Below are 17,977 nucleotides of genomic sequence, written 5' to 3'. Positions count from 1 at the left end.
TTTGTTTCTGTTTTTGTTTATGTCTTTTGTCTTTGGATTCTTTGACTCAGGGAAATGCACAAGAATTCCAATGTACCTATACTGCAATGTATCTGTGCAAATGGCAAATAAAGTCTATTCTATAAGTCTGATATGTTCACAGTAAAAACTAGTTAGTATATTCTGAAAACAGGAGCAAACAGTATGATGCCGTCAAGTATAAAAGATTTATTGCAATAACATGAAATATATGCAAGTGGGAAATTCATGTGACGATGTTGTAATACAAGGGTGTCAAACCCATTTTAGTTCAGGGGGCACATACAGCCTAATATGATATAAAGTGGGCAGGACCAGTAAAATAATATAAATAATAGGATCATAACTTTTGAATGAAAAAAGTAAAATACCGTAATGAAAATGTTTACATCTACGAATTGTACTCAAATATAACATGAACAACCTGAACATTCTTAAGTAAAGTAAGTGCAATATTAACAATATTACGCCTTAGTTTATCATTTATCCATATGCATCACAACTGAGAGATCACAGTGGATCTACAAATACACAAAACATTAAATAACAGGCAGAATATCATTAAAATTCTCCATACTTCTCTTAAGAGATTACAGGTGATTCACATAGATATATATATATATATATATATATATATATATATATATATATATATAGATAGATAGATAGATAGATAGATAGATAGATAGATAGATGCTAGTCTGTAAATGTAAACATTTGTGTAATTTGACTTTTTTTTTTTTTTACACTAAAACAAGGAGAAAAAAAATTACAGTTTCATTATTTATAGGTTATTATGATCGTAGTTTACTGCTATAATCATTTTTAGATTGAATTGACCTAAAATGATTTTAACATCCTTGATTGTTAATATCTTCAGTATAATTTTTGCATTTCACAAATTCATCCCAGGGGCCAGATTGAACCCTTTGGCGGGCCGGATTTGGCCCCCGGGACACATGTTTGACACCTGTGCTGTAATAGAACTGAAAAAACTTTATTATATATTTTTCAGAGATAAATGCAACATATACTGTGAGCTCATAAATAAGTACTGAAGAATATATATTTTTTTGACATATATTGAGAATGATGCTGTTTGCATAAAGTTTCAAGTTGACTTTTGTAGTGTTTTGTTTTCTACAGAATCTGGTTTCCGGCACTAAACCACAAACCAGCACACACTTGAGATCGGAAGTACCGATACCAATCCAAAAATAAGAACACCAATCACATTTATACACTGACGAGCTGAGTACAATAAATGTCCTGTCAGACTAGCCGAAGACTGCAGGAATACATGTTCCTGCTGTCGTTTCATTTTCCCATAGGAAGTAAGACTCACCCCCAAATCCTGCTTTTCCAGGTTTATGATAAGACGACGACCCCTACAGAAGTTTGTAGCCAGCAGGGTTCCAAAATACCTCTGAGGGACTTATGGCAACAACTTGGCAACTTGTTTCCTTGGACCAAAACCTAAAGAAAGCAGAGCGTAAAATGCATACAAGAGAAAGTATAAATTTTCCTTTTCCATCAGGACTTTGGCGATATGTTTTAGTACCGGACTGCAACGTGATTTAGAACATTCAATATCTGTAAATCACCTGACAGAGCTCAGTGGAAGGTGATAAAAATGGAAAAGTGATATGTGTTGATTCAGTTAGGGTTTTGTTTTGAGAAAATCCAAGCTACGGACTACACACTTTGAGTTTGGAAACATGTGATATCATAGTTTTGGCTGGACTATTTACTTGTAATTTGATTATTACACCATGTGTCACTGTTGTATGAGCTGATGGGAGCAGTGTTTGTATTGGTTATTTCTTATGAGACCGTAACCTGACCATAGATAAATATAAGCAACTGAATAATGACTTTGCAAAACGATGATAGGATAATCTGTTAATCTAAATTGCCCATAGGTGTGAATGTGAGAGTGATTGTTTGTGTCTATATGTCAGCCCTGCGATGAACTGGCAACTCGTACAGCGCGTACCCCACCTTCCCCCAAAAGTAGTTGGGATAGGCTCCAGCGACCCCCATGACCCTAGTGAGGATAAAGTGGGTTCAGAAAATGAATGAATGATGGACGCATAGAAACAACACATTGTTGTAAAAAAAAGATGACCGCAAATCTTTAACCCTCCGGTGTCCTGCCCAGAGAGGTCCTCCTAATCACCAAAAGTGCGTAAACTGCACAGTATCATAATAATGTCAAAGCTTTTCATAGTTTGTCTTTAGTTTTTTTTTTTTTTTTTTTAAACAATTTTTGGCATTTTGTCACTTTGAGCTGTAAAGAAAAAAAAACAAAACATCAAAACAAAAGAAATACTCAATAACTAGCACATTTTTAACCCTTTAACCTCCTGAGACCCAGGATAGTACAAGTTTTGGCTTTTTTTAATTAAATAATTGCCTATATTGGAAACATCATGATGCAACAGTTTTTTCAGATGCATTTTTTTTTATGGAATATCCTCTGTGGTGGACAGGTTTTTTTTTCTATAACCTGTTAAACTTTTGTCTACAAACATGGACAGAAAACCCATAACTGGGTCTTAGCAGGTTTGTAATGTAAACAAACCATATTTTTTTAATGCAAAAACACAGATAACTATTTTTTCCCCCCAATATACTACATAAAAATTGGATAACTCATTTTCTATTTTTACAGCCTGGCATATGTCAATGATTATGTCTTGTGCTAGGTCAAATATTAAATGCTAAAATGTGCCAATGTGCATTTTTCGCTCACTTTGGAGAAGGGTGCTAGTGTAGTCATTTTCCATTGTGTACATTGTGCTGATTTTAGTGGCAGGGTGAAAATTTTTAAAAAATAATGCAAAAATTAACAACATTTGAATTCCAATCTAATACAAATAGTGAAAAATAATATGACCTTTTATAACATGAAGTGCAAAGTGTGCATAATCCGCTCACCCAGATACCAGAAGGTTACATACAATCTTACTTCTGTAGCGTTCGTCCTTCTTTTCCAGGTTATTTCCGTGTCAGCTCAGGATAAAGCAGCAGATCTGGCGGAAACGTTTGGGGCAAAACAAATGTCTGTTTTCCCCAGAAATTATCCCTTGTCCAAAGAGGAAACACTTGTTTACAATTGGCCTTCTGCTCACTAATCATTTTGTGTTTTGGGGGTTTCACCTTCACCTTGAGTAACATCAAAATTTAATACTCTCTCCGTAGTGGGAGATAAGCTACTACAGCCAACTGTTCCTGGAATACAACACCGACAACATCTAAATAAAAAGCTGTCATTAAGACTCGTGCAACAGGAAGTAATCCATAAAGCACGTGTTGTTGTGGAGAAAAAATGTTGAGAGAAAAGAAAAAAAAGAATCCCACATCTATGTTGGTCTCGGTCGTGATGCAGAACAGTACATCTGAAACCCATTAATGCTGCATCTGAAATGTTATGTATTAAGGAGTTGGTCTGTTCCGCTTCAAAGCTTTTAATTTCTTAATGCGAAATTGATTGGAACAGCATGTTTGACTTCAGAATGCTTTACAGCTTTGTTTGTTATGATAGGGCAAAAAAATCTTAAACAGTTCTTGATAGCGATAATTGATCGCAAAGCACTTAAATTCTACATATACACTCAATTCTATTTGGACTAGGGAGAGGTAGAAAAACTATTTGAATCATTCATTAAACGTGTTACTTCAGTAAAAGCACAGGAGTATTTTCAACAAGACACAATTCTAAAGGAAAAAGTAAAATGCAGAGGGGCTCTTTTCCAGGTGTTAGACTGTCAGATATGCTTTTAATCACGGATAAATAGGCTACACGTATATACAGTCACAGAAAAAAATTATTAGACCACCCTTGTTTTCTTCAATTTTTTGTTCATTTTCATGCCTGGTACAACTAAAGGTACATTTGTTTGGACAAATATAATGCTAACAACAAAAATAGCTCATAAGAGTTTAATTTCAGAGCTGATATCTATCCATTTTCCATGTTTTCTTGATAATAACCAAAATCACTTCAGTTCTTACATCAATATCGATGGCATTGTACTGACAAAAACAGTGCTTTTAGGCCAGGGGTCTGTAACCTTTATTATCAAAAGAGTCATTTTACCCCCCCTTCCTCCAAAAAAAAAAAAAAAGTCCGGAGCCGCAAAAAATAACAGAGCTTATAAACTTTTAAAAGTTTTAATCTTTTTTTTTTTACATTTTATCTATTACAACCACTGAATACAACAAACAGAAGTGCAGTGTGGAATGGATTCTGGAGTATGATTACTCTAAAAGTACACAGTAAAAGTATTTCATAGTATTTGTGCTAATAGTATATGATAATACCAATACTAATACCAAAAATACCAAATTACGAGGTACTTATTAGAAAAAATAATTTTATTCATCACTGAATTTAGTCTTAAAGCCTATTTCAGACGAAAAAACAAACACTTTTGGAGCTTGGAATGGATTTTTGAGTATGATTACTCCAAAAGTACACAGTAAAAGTAGTTCATAGTATTTGAGCTAAGAGTATATGAAGTACTAATACCAAATATACTATATTCATGATGTACTTATTGGAAAAAATAATTTTATTCATCATTGAATTTAGTCTTAAAGCCCATTTCAGATGAAAAAACACACTTTTGTAGCTTGGAAGGGAATCTGTCATAGGATTACCCCGAAAGTACACAGTACTCATACAGTTACTTTATAAAAACAATCGCCATTTATGGAAATGATTCGCTTCAAAACTCAACACTGCCGCCACAGTTCCCAGTTGTACTGCTCCATATTCTCCGTCTGGGTTCACATCCGCAAGCTCCCGGAAAACGGACAGAATTACATGAGTAATACACAAAGTACGGACAGAACCCTCTGTCTGTATCTGTCTGCATCTTTAACATAGCGCATAAATGAGCCCTTACTTTGGTTGTATGGAAGGCACATTGACTCCAAGCAGTTCATCTACCGTAATTGTTGAATGAGTAGCGCACAAGAAAAATGCTAGCGGCTGGCTTGACTGCAGTAAAGGGAACCACTACAAGGAGGCTGAAGAGCTGCATGCGGCTCCTGAGCCACAGGTTGCCGACCCCTGTTTTAGGCATTCCATGTTTTCTATTCTGTCTGTTTTAGTCACATGATACACACAGGAGTTAGTACTTGATTGCATAACCATTGTTTTTGATGACTTTTGATGGTCTAATAATTTTTTCTGTAACTACAGATGTTCATAAGTGATCAGAAAAAATGCAAAGCCTATTATATCAACACTGGGAAAACAGAAGCTACAGTGACTTTTTCAACCAAATATATCATTAACTGAATGTAAAAACAAGCATCTATAACCTCTGTCATTTTTCAAACTATGTGGCATTTATTGGTGAATAAATTTTGCAGAATATGACAGTGTTTCTGCACTCACTGTGAAGGTTCTGAATGTCCCAATATGTTACATCTGATTCTGGGCGAGGTCAAGAGTGTCACAGATGGACAGCCCACTACTTTTTGATTCATAACTTTTGAACCAGACAAGTTTCAGACAAATATAACACATAATTGGAAAGGTCTAAATGCCATCTTAAACATACTCAAAGGGCAAAATTTAGTTTCAAATATTTTTAAGTGATAAATATAAAAAACTACTGCGCCACGGATGGACAAAAAATGAATGTCTATTTTTTGGATGAAATACAAAGTTCTGAAAAGTTAAGTTCCTATGACATTTTCATCCTAAAATGTATTCAGTGTATACCTTAAACCCTCCATTTTACAACCTCATAATTAGTTAAAGAAATAATTCATGGCATGGCATTGTACTGCCAAAAACAGTGCTTTTAGGCATTCCATGTTTTCTTTTCTGTCCGTTTAAGTCACATGAATCACACAGGAGTTGGTACTTGATTGCATAACCATTGTTTTTGATGACTTTTGATGGTCTAATAATTTTTCCCGCAACTGTATATTCATGACTCAATCTGAGATCACTTGTATCTTCCTAGTTATATCAGCAGTATATTACTGTATCAAATCATATAAGTACAGGGTGGGGAAGCAAAATTTACAATGAACATTTAGTTGTTTTTTCTCAGCAGGCACTACGTCAATTGTTTTGAAACCAAACATATATTGATGTCATAATCATACCTAACACTATTATCCATACCTTTTCAGAAACTTTTGCCCATATGAGTAATCAGGAAAGCAAACGTCAAAGAGTGTGTGATTTGCTGAATGCACTCGTCACACCAAAGGAGATTTCAAAAATAGTTGGAGTGTCCATAAAGACTGTTTATAATGGAAAGAAGAGAATGACTATGAGCAAAACTATTACGAGAAAGTCTGGAAGATACTATTAAAGAAGAATGGGAGAAGTTGTCACCCGAATATTTGAGGAACACTTGCACAAGTTTCAGGAAGCGTGTGAAGGCAGTTATTGAGAAAGAAGGAGGACACATAGAATAAAAACATTTTCTATTATGTCAATTTTCTTGTGGCAAATAAATTCTCATGACTTTCAATAAACTAATTGGTCATACACTGTCTTTCAACTCCTGCCTCAAAATATTGTAAATTTTGCTTCCCACCCTGTATATTTTTGTATATTTTAGTATTAGATGTTATGCTGTGGAGTAATAATGTTTTCTGATATGTAAATGTATTGGAGTAGAAGTACAGAGTAACATAAAATGGCAGTATATGTAGAAGTAATGTACAAGTATGTTAAAGTTGAATGAAAGCAGATATGGGGAGTTACATTCCACTGCTGAAAACAGAAAAATGCATTCTCATACTATGGTATTTTTTTGGCATTTCAGTGTCAGCTGGCAGCTCAAACAAAAAAAAAAAAAAAAATACTAAGTCCTGACTAAGTTTTCTATAGGTCTAAATAAAACTGCTGTTATTTGCCGCTAGAATGTAAGTAAAGATGCAGTACTTACACACTATAAAGAAGTAAAATCAAGATATGCACAATTTTTTTTATGAATGACAGGTTACATTTTTATGTCAAGCTTCTTTGGGGATTAAAATTTTAATGAGCTGCTTCATTTTAAGGATCTAGTGAAGGTGGTCCTTCAAACTGAAGGAAAAGATGAATATACATGAAGTTATGATATTTGGGGTCTTTCTAATTTCAGGATTTTCAAGCAAATTAGTCAGCTGAGATGGTAAGTAGGTATAAACTGATGCAATGTCAAGATCTACAGTATATTACTGACAATGTCACCTGCATTATCATTGAAATCCTGTTTGTAGAGGCTGAGCTAAAGATCTCTGCCTCCCCCTTGTGTTCAAACCGCCTTAATGCCAAAGTAACTACATCAATGCATACAAATCCAGAACGCTTATTATGTTAAGTGATTTTGACATGGTTTAGCCTTAGCATCAGCCTCTTTTTGGTTTGTACTGATATGTAGAAAACAAGCTGTGGAATACGTGTATATTTCACAGGAAATCTGTTGTGACCTCTCAGTCAAGTAAAGCCAAAATGGATGCATGGTTGAAAATATATATTCAAATTATCTCTTTATTCATTCTATATACTTGTACACCACTAAAGACAGTGATAGGAGCACACAGATGTATTTTTAGAGGAGGGAAGAAACTTTGCAGATTTTTTTTCTGATAAAAATAAGAGCATTTTATACATCTTCACTGAGAGTTCAGCAAACAAAAAAAAAAAAAAAAAAAAAAAAAGGGGTAAATAAAGTATGTGCCAGATTGACTTCTTTCACTTGCTATTGATGTTTTATTCTGTACAGAGGGACAATTTGTACAAAATTAATCTAGATATATAACACTACATGAAACAAGGTAAATCATATATACAATATTAAATGAATCATATAGTACAGGTCACATACAAAAGGACACTTTAAGTTATCATGTTTTGGAAATAATATGTTAAAATTAAAAGATCTGCAGAGGAGAGCCTGCAGAATGAGCACAAGCCACCAAATCATTTTTAAATCATCTCTTGTTAACATGGATGACTTATTTTCAGCACTAAAATAAACCTCACACAGCTCTTACTCAAATTCATAAAATCCATAAAACATATCTCCCAGCAAGCAGGACTGGTTTTTTTTTTTTATAAATGCAATGAACTCTACAACAGAAATAAATCAGTTTGGTGAATGGCATTCCTCCAGGGTAAAAGGTACATGTTTAACATGGTACTTTTAATTTACATCTTTTTGCATTCAAGCAAATACAGTATTAATACAGTTAACAAGCCAAGTCACAATGTCAGTTTGTTTTCAGCATCTGGCATTTTGTGGCCATTTTTGATACCAGTCTGTTTCAGTATAGGGTACTCTGAATGGCCAGGAAAAAAAAAAAAAAAAATCCAAAACCTGACATCCACACTACTAACCTCCAGGGACAAGACAAATAAATACAACACATCAAATATGAAGAAATCTAGCAGACCACCATAGTTTAAACAATGGTACTTTAACCTGCAATCGAGATAGGAAATAGGCAAGGTGGCAACACAAACATGCCAAAAACCAAAGAGTAGGAGCTAACACCTGATGACAGTATTTGAATAGCTACTAGCACCTCATGCCCCTGTGGTTATCATTAATACATTATGGATAAAACCACAACAGGGATGTAGTCATCTTGTAATTCTTCGGAGATACACATGGTGAAAATAACTGCCTAAAAGTCAACGCTGATGATGATTATTACTAATTGACCCATTTTGTTGATGCTAACTGCTAGCATGCTACCAGCTAGCGCGCTAAGTATTAGCATGCTAGCACGCGTTAACTCAGTTTACATCAAAAACTTGAATGAAATTAGCTGTAATTTAGTGTATTCACTTACCAGCAGAGACGATAACCAATAGCACATAACAAGGCCACTGGTAATTCAGGTAAGACACTTTAACAATGACTCGGTAGCATCTTGAACTTGGCTCTACCATATGGAGTTGTGGTGCTTTCAAGTGCTGTGGGTAAAATCAGCTGTGGTTGAATCAGCTGTGGTTAAATCAGGGGCAGCGCTCATACAACAGATAAATCATGGCCACTGCACAGTATTACTGAATCCCATGTTAGTTCCAAATAATGGTGGCAGCCAAAAAATACATTTTAAACAGATAGATAAGTGCACCCCTATTTAAAACCAATAATTTTATGCTTAAAACATAATGTGCAGAGGTTCTTTCTTAGCAACGGCTGCTTCAAACTGACAGCCAGTACACATTTTAGATGTTGACATTTTAACTGGTGAAAAAACATTATGTCTCCTCTTCCATTTAATAATGAAGACATAAATCTCCAATTATGTTTCCTTTACAAAGGTACTCATCCCCTTTCATTACACAGTGTATAAAAACCCACTCAAGTTGAACATTTCAAAAGGTGTGTTCGACCCTTCCCACTTTTACAGCTAGTTTGTGCGGCGTTACCTTGCTACTTCCACCATGATAACACAGCTGCAATATGCGTCTATATAGCAAATGCATACATTTTTCATCCAGCCTATGTAATCTACTTAACTCAAACACATTTAAGTACCATTGTTTGAACCATCTAGGTATCGCTATGGTCTGATTTTCAAATATTGCCGATGAACGTAAGGAAGCAAGCATATAAAAGAGCGGCATATGGCACAAAACAATAAAATGGAAAAGTGTCAGATGTCCACAGGACAACTTCACCTTTCCTCGCCATCTTCCTAGACAATGCAAGGCTAAGGACAGGCCTCGGTTTGGTCTTGAATGTGCTAAATAAAAACAGAAAAAAAACAAAACAAAACAAAAAAACAACTTTCAAACACCGGTGACCAACAACAAAGGCAAGTGTCCCCGTTAAAGTCACAGATAAGAACATACCTATGAAACAAAAAGAACACAACGTCTTGGCACTGACAAGATGTCTGTTAGATCGAGCAAAAATAAGTAGAAAACAAGACAACGGCTGACAGGGAAGTCTTTCCTTTGACCAACAGGCTCTGTTTTTTGTTCCCTTTGACAGAAAAGAAAAACCAAGCAAAGACCAAGAGAGGATCTTTAGACAGTGAGTCAGTCAGTTCCTATGTTTCCTAGTCCAATCCGATGTTTGCAAGAAGGAATGAAGGAACCAGTGTCGTGGTGTCCATCCTCCGAGGTTCCGTGTTTACAGTGAGCGCACAACAAAGAGAAGGAAGGATGGAGCAAATAAGGGGTCAACACAGTGAATGTGGTGCGGGACAAAAAAAAAAAAAAACAGGAAAAAAAAACCAAGACAAACACACCCTCACTCCTCTTCAAATAAAGAAAAAAACCTGAGAAAGCAGAAATCTGAGGGAGGTGGATCCAGGCTTTATTTTAGCACTGGATGCACCGACCCAATGTGCTGCGCTAATGGGGTTTGGGCAGCAGGAATGAAAAGAACTAAGGAAGGTGGGAAGAGCCCGTGATGGGGCCAGAAGGATGTAGATGCACAGAGTTCATGGCTGTCGAGTGTAGGAGGGGCAGTTGAACCAAGAGCCGGAAGGTAGCGGGACCTAGAGTCCGTCATGGGTGGTCAACATGTCTTCAGCTCTGCGGTGGGACTCCAAGGCTTTTGTGGTGTAGATATCCTGAGGCAACTCAGATTTACGTCGCACCATAGGCCGCTCTTTCCGCTGGTCATGCTGCAACTGTCGGAGAGAAGAGGAGATGAGTGAGGCTTATTAGAACATTAAACATCATTATCTTAGGTCAGTGCATCAGATTGTTCCTGGTCTGATCGTATCTGAGACGGAAGGACATCTTCCTACATCCAAATTTCATCAACAGGAAAAAACACAAGACTAACTAATGTAAAGAACAGCACGGTGCACCGGGAAATAATATTAAAAATAACAGACCAGAAAAACAAATCACACATCCTGTTCTACTAAGACAACATGCAAAGGGAAACAAGCACACAGAAGTTTTTGATTCCAGTGTTTAGTCCAGTTTTGTTCCTGCCATTTATTTTTTCCATACATAACTAATAGACTGACTTTTGAGGAAATGGACTAAAATACAGACTACAATTAATACATAGCAAACAGTAATAATCAGTTCCCCCGGGAAGTTGAGAAGTCAGCAAACACTTCAATCAACGCAAATCCCTGTGAATTGTGACCTTGTGATTTCATCCAAGCATTTATTCTGGATCATACGTTACAAAAATGACTTCTCTGTCTCTGGTTTTGAAGTTATTTATACAATTATTGGTGTTTTTATTTTGTCATGAGTACTGAAAAGGTTTGTCACTGGTGCTGACACTTTCACGTATCTCATGCCATTGTGACTAAGGCTACGTTCAGCCTGCAGGCAAATGTGGCCCAAATCTGATTTTTTTGTCCATATGTGACCTGCATCTGATCTGTTAACCTATAACACCGAACGTATAATATTTGATACATGTGTTTTGAAGCCCTTTGCATGATCAGTGTGATATTTTTTTGTCTTGAAAAACCTGATGTATACAATTAGATACATGCAATACACAGATAATCCACCAGGGGGAGGATTTCATTCACCAGGGGCCTTTCCAGTGACACTATAAGATTGTCAGGAGGCAGAACTTTGCCAATTTTGAAAAGGAATTACCATTTTGTTAGACATGTTTGTGTTACATTTTGTTTTTGTTTGTTCAAAAATAATATTTGAGCACTGAGAACCGATACATTAAATATGATGGAAAGTAATATTTGACAAAAAAAACCCCAAAAAACACTTTTTTGGTTGTTCAGAAGGACCAATAAAGGCTCCAGGTTTCAAAGAACTGGAATTTTTTGTCAATGATTTAATGGTTCAGGCTTTACAGGGTTAAAGACAGTTTGAACGGCACAAATCTGATTTTTTCAAATCTGACCCAGGCCAATTTCATATGTGGTCCTAAATCCCATACGTATTCGAAATTTGTAATGAGACTTCAGTCTGAATGACATCACAATTCTGCGTCCCAGGTGTATTAATTCCATAAACACAGTACGTGCCTACGTGATCATGTATTAACATGAGGACCTCTTTGCGCATGTGGGTCACCTTGGGGTGGCCATGGCTCAGAAGGTAAAGCGGGTCAGCAAATAACCAAAGGGTTGGCGGTTCGAATCCCGCTCTGTCCCAGTCATGTGCTGTTGTGTGGCTACAGATGTAATCTACCACCATGAGAGTGTCAATGTGAGAGCGAATGGATCAATAATATGAAGTGTCTTGAAAAGTGCTATAGAAATCTAATCCATTATTATTATTCAGGGTCGCATTCAGTTCATATTCAAAACTGATAGAACTCACATTTATTTTAATATGAACAAGCACACAAAAAAATTCACATTGTGCTGCTGTCTGAACATAGCCTTAGCGTGATCAGATGAAGAATATTTAGTTATTTTTCTGATGCTTAAGATCAAAATGTACAATTATGTTTATTGCTACTGGAAAAACTTCCCCATTTTTGTCATTTTTATTAAATCCCTTAATTTCACTGGCAAAAGTGAAAATAACTGAAACACTCTAACATCTATTGTGAATTTTAATAATCCTGTTATGAAATCAGCCACGTTAAGACGACGACAATTCCAAAAAAAAAGTCTATGAAACCCTGGGGGGACTGAGTAAGCTTTAGAAATTGAAGAAAAATCTATCAATATAAAAGGTTGATTATAAAAGAAAAGATCACAGAGACAGAGAGAAGTCAGGTTTACCTGAGTCGCGCCCTCCTCAACTGTCTTTTTTAACCTCTGAACATCTTCTATCAAAGGAACATCCGTCTCCATTGCTACAGGACTATTGAGGTCAGAGGAATCAACATACATAGAGAACTATGTTGAAAAAAAGGGAACAGAAACAAAAAAGAAACACAAGAGGATGGAGAAAAGACTTTCAGTTGCATGCAAAGAAGAATGATTCAAGAGGCTATGAACAAATTAAATAAGCAACTATTGGAAGTTTTCTAATTAATGAGCTTTAGTTGAGATGTAGAATTGAAATGATTGAATGCTTTATATATTAATGATTTGTGGCAAGTTTAATTATGTTTTGATTATGCAGTAGCCTCTTAAGTATTGACTAATTAGATATAACTAATATTTTATGGCACAAAACACATTGCATTCAAGGCTGTGAAATATGATGCTAGAAAAACCCACAGATGAAAGCAGTGTTGCGTTTACATGCCACATTTTATATTTTTATGAAGTGGATGTTTCATATTTACATTTGTCATTTAACAGACAAATCTTCTCATAAATGTTTCAGCTCCAATTGAGGCATTTCTACTATACATAAAAGCATGTATCACTAGTATATTTTTGACCGTATTCACATATAGGCTTGTACTGATTTATTATTGTTAGTAGATCTCAGTTTGGCTGATTTGCATATTTTATAATCAACAGGAATCAGAAGAACTTGGCACTGATTATGGCTCATAGTTCATCAACAATAACAGATTTTAGTTTAAAAGTTACATTTATGGGTTAATTCTGTTGGTTCAAAGATGGAGATTTATTAATTCAGATATTTATTAGTGCAACTTAGATGTTATTCATGTGCTACTGAAGTAGATGATCATGTCACTTAGGCTTAATGTGTTTTTAGTATTGAAATTTTCTTCTACATGGGTAGGGATCATATCTGCAGGTTAATCTGTTATAGCCTATTTCCTGCTTCAAACTATTTTTTGTCCCCCTTTAAAAATCCACTATTAGTTTGACCTCTTTTCTGTGTTTTATACATTAAAATTGTACATGCTTAGTTGAAAATATACATAATGACTCTTAAAAAAAGTAGAAAAATAATCAAATATGAGCAAGTATTTTTATACGTTGCATTATTACCCCACCCGCCGAAGGGAAGGCAATGAGTATCGTTTTTGGTTCGGAATGTTTGTTTGTTTATACTCTAGCAGCAAAACTATTGGTTGAATTCATACCAAATTACATTTATAGATTGCAAATGTCCCAAAATAAATGTGATTACATTTTGGGAAAAGTAGGTCAAACTTCAAATTTTGTTTAGAAATTTTTAAAATCTTTTTTTTCCCCCATTTACTTATAATAGGTGAAATTTCAAATGTCTGTTGCAGCAAAACTATTGGTTAAATTCATACCAAATTGGGTTTATAGATTGCCAGTGACCCAGAATAGATGTTATTACATTTTGGGCAAAGTAGGTCAAAGTTCAAATTTTCTTACAAATTTTTAAAATCTTTTTCTTCTCCCATTTACTTATAATGAGTGAAAATTCACATGTCTATAAAAACATCAAATTTGTTAAAATTTACTTCAAACTTGGCACATATATAGAGGCAATTGATATGATGACATCAGCTGGATCGATGCCAAAATAAGCTACAATACGTGCGAGGGGCGGGGTTTGTTGTGCCTGGCACCACTTGTTTAACTTGTAATAAAATTATTGTGGTTATTTTATATCAACTAATTATTGAAGAATTAACAGAAAAGATACTAAGTAATCACATATATTGTTGTTTTGTATTGTTACTTGGATATGAAATAACCTATATAAGGGTATAAGATTTTGGAGAGGGGATACTGGAGGGGAAACCTGCATTTACTTACTATTTTGAATGTACTTAAAAAGGTCTCTGATCATATTGTTCACCACCACTAAAGCAGAACCACTCGTCAAACACTTTCCATCTTTGCCAGTGTAACTTGGAAAAGTTAAGTACCAAACAGTTCATTAAACTACAGCAGGTCAAGATGGAAAGGGCTCTACAATACAGCAACAAAACTGATATATTAAAAAAAACACAAGCAGCACACTTAATTTGTGTAGGTGGACTCACAATACAGGTTTACACACACACACGCACACAACAAGGATATGGCAGTTAACAAAAAAATTATGTTAAAATGAACATTGAGAAAATAAAATGAAAACTAATCAACAATGCTACACATCAAAACAGTAAAAACTGGCTTAATTTTTTCCATTTTCTCCCAAAGTTACTGGTTCATACTGAGCAAAACTGCCCTTTTTATGAAATATGATTTTGTAAATCATATTTTCGTTCTTTTACGCTACATTTTTCAGCTTCTATATATAAAAATTGCTTCATTTAAGACTAAAAATTTTACTAAAACTGAATCAAAGTAACAAAAGTATGCACTAAACTGAAATCAAAAACCAAACTGAGAGAGTAAATGAAAATATATTAATGCAAAGTTTAATTACACTACAGCAAATCTTAACACAGACACACACTTTGACAGCAAAAGTACCACACTGCTCACCTGTGGATTTGATTTGGCAAGGTTTTCGATCTTAATCCACGCCTCCTCACGTTCTTTTGACTTTGCCTTTTCTCTGTTGAAAAGGTCAAATCTCACATCACCAACAGCACTGATACATGTGGACTTTAAATAAAGCTGTAGCGTTAGAGCTGATTGCAATTACGCATGGCTCCGACTCGAGAGTGAATAAAAAACATTAATTATAGGTGAAGTGACTGTGGTTGCGCTTACTTGTTTTTCTCAGCCCTGAACTGCTGTGTGCAATCATCAAAGAGCTTCTGATTCATCTCCATGAAGAGCTTGAGAGCATTGTAGATGAGGCCATGGATCGTCCTGTGAAAATACACCAGAAGACGTCAGACAGGAAAATTAGCTTTAACCCTTAAAGACAAAGAACTGATTTTGTGGCAACTTCCAAATTTATTTATTTTTTTACATTTAACCTTTCCTGAGGTATTTTCCTACATTTACTTTATTCAGGGTTACTGCAGGTATCAGCAAATCAAATGCTATGCTTTTTAATGCCCTTTTTAATGCCACTTTAAATAAATTTTATGCCAATGTCCAGCTGCAGACACAGTTTTTATATAGTTGTAGATACATACATACATATATACATTGCAGTTTACTGTCGACAGGCTTTAACCGGGTTCTGAATAGTTCCTCCTCCAACCACTTCTGCTGAAACTTGCATTTTCCCATTTTTCTGACATTTGCCAATTTTCCCTCCGCTGTTTCGCCACAGCATGAGCACACTCACAGCGCGTTGCATTCCAAGCATCCGGTGTTGTGACTTCGTGCATCGGCCATAAACCATAGACAATTAAAGGGTTCCGCCTGTCAATCATCACACTACACTTCCAATCAAAATTATGAAATGTTTATATAATCAAAATAAATTGTGAATAACTATGTCTTTTTTTCCACATCAAGTATATTTAATTTTTGAATGCCTCTGAACATCGAATTTAATGACTTTTAATGCTTTTAATGACCTGCAGAAACCCTGTTATTCTGACCATGTAGATGTTCATAAGTTAAATCAGAGAAAATTCAAAGATTATTATATCGACAGTGGAAAAAAAGAAGATACAGTGACTTTTCAACAAAATATATCATTACCTGAATGTAAAAACAAGCATGTATAACCTCTGTCATTTTTCAAACTATGTGGCGTTTATTGGTGAATAAATGTTGTAGAGCATGACAGTGTTTCTGCATTCACTATGAAGGTTCTGAATGTTATAGCTGATGCTTTTGATAAGTACAGAAACTGCATTTTACCTGAATTATTTCCATGTATTGATAGGATCAATGGTTTGAAAGTTATTAAACATTTCAGATCAGTAGATGCTTTTGTTCAACTGTAGCTGTTTAGATCTTTTAAGGATTAAAAGATGATGCATGATAATTGCAAATAGCTACACTATTGTCAAAACAGGCACATCGTTGCTGTTAGGTGGAAACCTCTTATGTCCAAAATGGCTATTTTTCAGGAAACTGGAAAAACGATGTATATTCTAAATAAATGAATAGAGTTAAGAGATGTAATCTTAAGCTGTTATCAACACTTTTCATTGGTTAAATTGTTCTAAAGCCATCAGGCCAATGTGAAAACTGACCAACAGAATTGTTTTATGACCAAAAAAAAGAAAAGACCAAAAACGGACTGATGAGGTTTCAGCCCAACAGCGACGATATAATAGTTTCGGTTTAATGTGAAGAATATGATTTGTTTTATTATTCTTGGTTCTTAAAGGGTTTGTATCCTTAGTTTGTGTTACAATATGTGCTGGCAGCTGAGATTTTGTGACTGTGGCTCCATTTTTTGGTAACAGGAGCTCGTGTTGCACATTGTTGCAGCTGTAGATGAACACTCAAGACTCAGAAACATGTGTATGGATTGTTTAGCAGAAAAACAAGCCAAGTCTTCAACCTAGATATCATTGTACAGGCTGTTATCATGCATGTAGGAAACTGAGACCATTGTTAGCTTGGAAATGGAGTTAGCTAATGTCAGTGAATAAGCAGCTCTGAGCCAAGGGGCAACAACCACAGCATGAAACTGAACCCAGTGTAGGAGTACAGTCATGGAAAAAATTATTAGACCATCAAAAATAATCAAAAACAATGGTAATGCAATCAAGTACTAACTCCTGTGTGTATCATGTGACTAAAACAGACAGAAAAGAAAACATGGAATGCCTAAAAGCCCTGTTTTTGTCAGTACAATGCCATAGATATTGATGTAAGAACTGAAGTGATTTTGGTTATTATCAAGAAAATATGGAAAATGGATAGATATCAGCTCTGAAATTAAACTGTTATGAGCTGTTTTTGTTGTTATCATTATATTTGTCCAAACAAATGTACCTTTAGTTGTACCAGGCATTAAAATGAACAAGAAATTGAAGAAAACAAGGGTCTAATGATTTTTTTTTCCCCCCACAATTGTATCTTAAAATGTAATACCACTGATAAATTAAAGAGAAAAAAAAAAAAAAACAGGCTCCCACATCCATCTCTGTACAACTCAACTCAATTTATTAGGAGACATTCTGGTTTCACTTACATTATTTGGACCCCTGTACTGATGGTCCTGAAAATTATTCTTCTACTAGTAAGATTGTTAGACATATAGTGTTAGACAAGTGTGACTGTAGCTCGCTAACCTGCTGAATCATACTGTCTGCGCTTCTGTTTATTGAACAAAACATACATTTTACATTTTTGCTGGCAACCA

At 35.2% G+C, this 17,977-nt stretch overlaps 1 protein-coding gene across 4 annotated transcripts in view; it reads right to left on the bottom strand.

Moving 5' to 3' along the window:
• Nucleotides 1-7,725: 7,725 nt before the first annotated feature.
• The window catches only part of ppp2r5ca (protein phosphatase 2, regulatory subunit B', gamma a), a 60,467-nt gene continuing 50,215 nt past the window's right edge, over nucleotides 7,726-17,977 (bottom strand). For 2 of the 4 annotated variants that reach the window (XM_030126709.1, XM_030126712.1), the window contains 4 exons: nucleotides 15,466-15,567; nucleotides 15,235-15,307; nucleotides 12,679-12,795; nucleotides 7,726-10,638 (listed from right to left, as the gene is read on the bottom strand). In XM_030126709.1, the coding sequence (XP_029982569.1) occupies nucleotides 10,504-10,638; nucleotides 12,679-12,795; nucleotides 15,235-15,307; nucleotides 15,466-15,567 (427 nt within the window). In that variant the 3' untranslated portion in view covers nucleotides 7,726-10,503. The remainder of the gene's footprint in view (nucleotides 10,639-12,678; nucleotides 12,796-15,234; nucleotides 15,308-15,465; nucleotides 15,568-17,977) is intronic. The other 2 variants (XM_030126710.1, XM_030126713.1) reach the window with 1 other exon arrangement.

Source organism: Sphaeramia orbicularis, chromosome 22 (assembly GCF_902148855.1).
Source record: "Sphaeramia orbicularis chromosome 22, fSphaOr1.1, whole genome shotgun sequence".
Taxonomy (NCBI): domain Eukaryota; kingdom Metazoa; phylum Chordata; class Actinopteri; order Kurtiformes; family Apogonidae; genus Sphaeramia; species Sphaeramia orbicularis.
This window is presented reverse-complemented; position numbering and strand designations above follow the sequence as displayed.